Below are 6,417 nucleotides of genomic sequence, written 5' to 3' on the forward strand. Positions count from 1 at the left end.
CAAACCATTAGTTAAAAGTACAAAGTAAAGAAGAATTTGGAGGTGGAAGTTGACTAGTAGTGTCTATAGACTTAATTTTCAAAAACAAAAAATAAAAAATAAAATGGTTACTAAACAAAGTCTTAGGTCTCGTTTGGGTTTTTATTTTTAAAACTTAAGCCTATTGATACTACTTCTTCCAACTTTCTTCATTTGTTATCTACTTTTTACCAATGGTTTAAAAAAACTAAGCCAAAATTTGAATATTAAAAAAGTTGTTTTTGTTTTTAGAATTTGACTAAGAATTCAACCATTATACTTAAGAAATATGCAAATCATTATAAGAAATGGGAGGAAATAGACTTAATTTTCAAAAACCAAAAACAAAAAACGAAATGACTACCAAACAAGGTCTATTTTTTGTTTTCAATTTTTGAAAATCAAACTTACAAAAATCTTTTCTATCTCTTAATTTTTTAGATTAGTTCTATACTTTCTAATCATATTTTCAAAATCCAAATTAAGTTTTGAAAACTAAAAAAAATTGTTTCAAAGAATTAAACTCTTTTACTCAAGAAAGATAAAAATCAACCCAAGCAATTACGAGGAAATAAACATAATTTTCAAAAACAAAAAATTAAATAGTTGTCAAGTGTGTTTGAGAGGGGAAAAAAAAACAAGTAACCCTTACATTTATTTACTCTTCATCCTCTAATGATTCCTTGAATAGAAATCGAAAACTTTTACCTTATAATCAATTCATAGAAATTAATGACTAGGGATTAAAAATGTTGCAAAGTTGATATTTGTTCATCTATGATTGTTAGTATAATTTTCTATAAGAACTAAAAGATGGGAAATAAATTATGTTACATTATTTATTTTAATTTTATAGTTCAACAATTTGGAGAGAGATTTGAACTATTGACCTTTGCAACAAATACCTTCCTACTCATGGATTATGAATTTATAATATATTTATGATATGTTTATTCATGATAAGAGATGTGTAGTATTATTATTGAATATCTTATACAAACTTGAAGTAGCATCTCTCTATCTAATTTATATAAAATATTTAGAAAATATCAATTTATACTCCTAAAGTTCAGATGTTATATCAATTTAAATCATGAATTATTAATTATGTCAAACTAAACCACCCTAAACTAATAGTTATAGATTTTACATAATATTAGTGGATCAAAATTTGAAAGAAAAAATATGCAAATTGTTACACTTGAAAATTCAATGTCTAAATTGATATAATTATTAGTTCAGAATCTGAACTGATACAACTCTAAAATTTAAGAGTATAAATTGATATTCGCACAAATTTTTTTTTATAAAAATACATATTTCTGGTACGCCAAATGTTGTACAAATAAATTAAAACTTCAAAAACTTATCATACGCTTCTTCCTCTCAAAACTCCAAAGCAATTACATTACACCAAAACTTAAAGCATCTTCACTTGAAAATCAAAATGAAGTAAAATAAAATAAAATAGGAAACTTGAACAAATCCTGTATTTACCACTGATTGTTGAGCACATTCAGAAATACCATGCTCCAAACATCAATCAAAAAGTCTCCTAGAAAGATATATGGATTTGGATATACAGAAACAAGTCATGGAGCAAGAGGAGGATTTCAGCTTGAAACCGAACTATCCTCTGCAGCCGAGAAGGTTGCATCGTGAAGGTTCGTTGTCGAGCCGATCAGTTGAAGGGCCTTGGTGACTTCGAGCATCGATGGTCGTTTTTCAGGCATCATAGAACTGCATTGGAGTGCTATGTCTAGAGCTTCCAGCATCTGTCCTTGAGAATGCTCCGAGATGCTCGGGTCCAAGACTTGGGAAGCTCCATTGGCTATGTTCACCTTCCTTCTCACCCACTGGACGACGTCGAGAGAGTCCTCCGTTGATTCCAATCGCTCAGCTTGTCTACCAGTCAACAGTTCTAGCAACACTACACCAAAGCTGTACACATCCATTTGCTCTGTTGCCTTTTTGGTGTATTTATATTCTACATGATAGATGAAATAAGACTCTTTAGATATCACTTCACTAATCCTTGAATTCTATATTAGTAACATGTTTTGATCAATGTCTTATGGATCTCAGTAGAAAATCAAGTTTGGTTCAATAACTCGTGAATTTAGATCCCATTTAATAACCATTTGTTTTTCATTTTTCGTTTTTGAAAATTAAATCTATTTTTTCTCAGTTTCTTACAATGGTTTTTATCCATCTTAAGAAAAAGATTTGAATTCTAAGCCAAATTCCAAAAACAAAAATAAGTTTTTAAGGCCACGTTTGGTAATCATTTAGTTTTTGGTTTTTAGTTTTTAAGAATTCAGCTTATAAACACCAATTTCAGCTTTAAATTCTACTTCCTACCAATTGATTTAAAAAAGAGAACCATGTTTTGGGACTAAAAAAAGTAGTTTTTGTTTTTGGAATTGGCTTAGAAGTCAACTCTTTTACTTAAGATAGAAGAAAACCATCGTAAGATATTGAGAGGAAAACGAGCATAATTTTCAAAAACCAAAAACTAAATGGCTACCAAACAGGACCTAAGATTACTTTTCTTTAGTTTTCAAAACATAACTTGATTTTTTAAAACGTTGGTAGAATGTAGAAATTTAAAGGTAAAATTAGTGTTTATAGGTTTAACTTTCAAAAGCTAAAAACCAAAAACCAAACGGTTACCTAACCGCCTTAGTTATCAAAAGAATCCTATATAACCCAACTCGATCAAAACGGATTCAATCAGATTGATCTATTTTTTGGAATATCAAGGTTTTCAAACACCCTAGTTCACTAGTAATCTTATTCAATGTTGATCATAAAGTTTTGTGTACCTGGTGCAATATAGCAGGAATGAGAAGATTCCGAAGCTACTGTTGAGTGAAATGCAGACTCTCCAACAATATGGTGAAGAGCAAAATCCGTGAGCTTTGGGACAAAGTCCGCATCCAATAGAATGTTCGACGATTTGACGTTTCGATGAAGTAAATGTGGGATATAGTCCTTGTGAATGTAAGCTAGTCCTTGGGCAACCTCAATGGCAATTCTCAGTCTTACATTCCAATTTAGACAAGAATCATTTCTGCATATCAAGTCAGCCAAGCTTCCTTTGTGTAGGAATTCATAAATCAGAAAAATGGCATCATCAGAATGGCAAAACCCCAGAATTTTGATGATGTTTTTGTGCCTGATCTTGGCCAATGTCTTGACCTCGGCTTTCAACGACTTCCATGAACGACTCCCAAAATTAACAAGTTTTTTTACGGCGATCAGTTCACGGCTCGGTAAGCTTAAAGTGAACACTTGGCCAAAAGCTCCTCCACATCCTTGTGCAGTCTTCTCATTCATCCCCATGATCAGCTCATGCTCACTGATTCTTAGAGGATAGAAGTAGACCGAATGCCAGTTATCGACTCGGGATTTTGGTCTGTAGGATCGATAATACAGAATGAACCCAGCAGCTAAACTCAGAACTCCTAAAACACAAGCTATAGAGATGAGGGCACATGTCATTTTGTTAAGTCCATACATATGGTTTGTTGGATGGCCTTGAGAACAAGGAGTTTGCAAACCAGGGCCACAAAGATCAGGATTTCCTTGCAGAAATGAAGCGGGTAGCCCCGAAATCAAAGAGAATGGAACAGAGCCCGATAGTTGATTGAACGAAACATTAAAGAGCGCAAGCTTTAAGTTTTCGAGTCCTTGAGGAATCGAACCAGTGAGATTGTTATCAGAAAGATCAAGATAAGTTAAAACAGGTAGATTTACAAGGGAAGAAGGAATTCCTCCAGTAAGACTATTGCCTGCTAAGGACAAAGAGACCAGTTTCTTGCAATTTTTCAGCTCGGGAATTCGACCAGAAAGAGAATTGTGGGACAGATTAATTATACTCATTAATGGAGAATCACAGAAGTTTGGTGGCAGTTCACCATAAAAGTGATTGAGTGACACAGAGAATCGGTATAAGCTTCGAATCGACCCGAGACCCCGAGGTACTCTGCTCGAAAAGCTGTTGTTATCAAGCTGAACTTGCTCAAGCTGATCAGCCATTGATATAGACTCTGGGATTTCACCAGAGAAACCATTGTTTTCAGCTCTGATGAGCTTGATCTTAGGCAATGACCACAAAGCTTTAGGAAAATCCCCAGAAAACCCATTGTTCTGAACTTGAAACCTCTCAAGGTTTAAGCACTGGTTCAAGGAATTAGGCAAACTCCCAGTTAAAAAATTGGTATGAACACTAAGACTCACAAGGCCTTTTCCACTACAAAATCCATTTGGGAAAGACCCTATAAGCTTATTGTCAGAAACATCAAAATGCACCAAATTCTTCAAAGAAGAACCCAACATTTCAGGGAGTTTCCCAGTGAGGTTGTTTTGAGAAAGATCCAAAACACTCAAACTTTTCAAACCCAGCAAAGAAGAAGGGATTTCACCATAGAAACCAGAGCTGTGAAGCAATAACACCTCAAGTTTCTCAAGCTTCCCAATCTCACTGGGAATATCACTCAACAGATAAGAATTTTCAGACAAATCAACAATAAGAAGATCAGTCAGATTATGAAAGACAACAGAAGGCACTGTACCAGAAATCAAGTTGCTTCTGAGATTGAGAATCTGAAGATTCTTCAAAGCTCCAATGCCCTCAGGAATCTTCCCTTCAATGTGATTCTTCCCAAAATCAAGCACTCGCAAGGAACTAAACAGAGAAATCTGATCTGGGATCGTTCCCCAAATAAGATTATTACTCAGATTCAAAGTCTCCAACGAGCTGCACTGCGAGAGATGAAGAGGAATCGGCTGATTAAACCGATTATCCGCAAGATTAAGATGGGTCAAACGAGGGAGCTCACAAATGGAAGATGAAATTTCACCAGAAAGGTTCAAACCCTGAAGATAAATGGCGGAAACTGAAAGCAAAGAAGAAGAAGAGTTGGCACAAGAAATTCCAGTCCAATTACAGAAATGGGTCTGAGAAGAAGAAACCCAATTCGAGAGAGAGTTTGTTGAATCTTTAATGAAGGCTTTGAAGGCCAAAAGGGTCGATTCCTCAGATGAAGAAGAACCCAAAATGAAGAAAGCGAAGGCCAAAGAGAGCAACAATGGAGGTTTGAAGTGGGAAGCCATGGCAGGGAGTGAGAGTGAGCTCTGTACTTCAGTACTCCAATTTTTATATATATAATGAAACGAAAGAAGAAACGGGAGTGAGAAATTTGTTGGAAAAAGTCTTCAGCCTTTTACTTTGAGCCAATTTTCTCGAGAAACGTTTCTTGGGGAAAGAAATTGACTTGGGAAGAATTAAGAATTAAAGAAAAAAAAAGTTAGAAAAGGATTCATATAATATAATAATATAATAGTTGATTTGAATCACGGGTATAGTTTTAGCCAATAAATGCCAAAAAGTTGAAACATTGGCCTTCTTTCTTCCTGCATGGCGTTTGTTTCAAAGGGAAAGAAGTGCGAAAAAAGAAATTATATTTCACTCTCTCTCTATATATAATAAAATTAAAAATCGATCGGTCCATTACACTGAGGTCAAGGATGCACTATAAGAAATTTCAACCTTAGTGAGTAGATTATGTCCTGTCTCCATCTCGTTTTATCCTCATATTTATAATGAGACTATTCACTTTATATTGTTTGGTTTCTTTAATAATTTTATTCATTTAAACCTTTCAATTTAGAAGATTTCGGACACAAATGAGTTTTCATCTTTTCAAATTAGATTTTAGATGTAATTATTAGTGACTTGTTCTTTCCTTTGGCTCCTTGAGGTGGATTTCTATTAATTTCCATTTTCAAATATATATTATGTAACCAAAATTTCTTGGACAGGTATTAGACATATATTATTGATCATAAAATTAGTGGTTCGAATCTCGTATCCCAATTTTTTGTACTGAAAATAATTAATGATAATTTATCTGTCTTTCATCTCAAATTTATTCTTAATGTACTTTTTTTTAGTATAGTAATTCAAACATATATGTCTAATATGTACCAAATTTACTCTTGTCTTTGTTAAATCCAAAAGGAGAATAATAGAAAAATTACGGTTCCATTTAGTAACCATTTGATTTTTTGTTTTTATTTTTCAAAATTAAGCATATAGACATTTCCACTTCCAAATTTCTTTCTTTATTATCTACTTTTTACCGATGGCTTAAAAGACCAAGCTAAATTTTGAAACTAAACAAAGCACTTTTTAAAAACTTTCTTTTTTGGAATTTGGCAAATAATTCAATCATTCTACTTGAGAAAAATGCAAATCATAGTAAAAAATTAAGAGGAAATATGCTTAATTTTCAAAAACAAAAAATAAAAAATCAAATGGTTATCAACCTACACTTTTAGTGGTTGAGATTTAAAGTTTGTTTAAAATTGTTAGGCTTTGTTTAGTAACTATTT

The 6,417-nt window shown here is 33.1% G+C and overlaps 1 protein-coding gene across 1 annotated transcript; it reads right to left on the minus strand.

Annotated features, from left to right (window-relative positions):
- Positions 1-1,272: 1,272 nt before the first annotated feature.
- Positions 1,273-5,373, minus strand: LOC120072551 (Leucine-rich repeat receptor-like protein kinase family protein). Its single transcript, XM_039024940.2, has 2 exons — positions 2,844-5,373; positions 1,273-2,005 (listed from the first exon to the last, which is right to left on the minus strand). Exons 1-2 carry the CDS (start codon positions 5,134-5,136, stop codon positions 1,632-1,634), a joined length of 2,667 nt encoding a protein of 888 aa, XP_038880868.1. The 5' UTR covers positions 5,137-5,373; the 3' UTR covers positions 1,273-1,631.
- Between the last annotated feature and the right edge of the window lie 1,044 nt (positions 5,374-6,417).

Source organism: Benincasa hispida, chromosome 3 (genome assembly GCF_027475165.1).
Source record: "Benincasa hispida cultivar pf3 chromosome 3, pf3_genome.v1.1, whole genome shotgun sequence".
Classification (NCBI taxonomy): domain Eukaryota; kingdom Viridiplantae; phylum Streptophyta; class Magnoliopsida; order Cucurbitales; family Cucurbitaceae; genus Benincasa; species Benincasa hispida.

Bases quoted from the DNA above. Each gene is read 5' to 3' on its own strand.
- LOC120072551 (XM_039024940.2), bottom strand. From the start codon at position 5,136: ATGGCTTCCCACTTCAAACCTCCATTGTTGCTCTCTTTGGCCTTCGCT. The intron at 2,006-2,843 runs GTACACAAAACT...TCTATCATGTAG, and splicing joins TTCCTGCTATATTGCACCAG to AATATAAATACACCAAAAAG.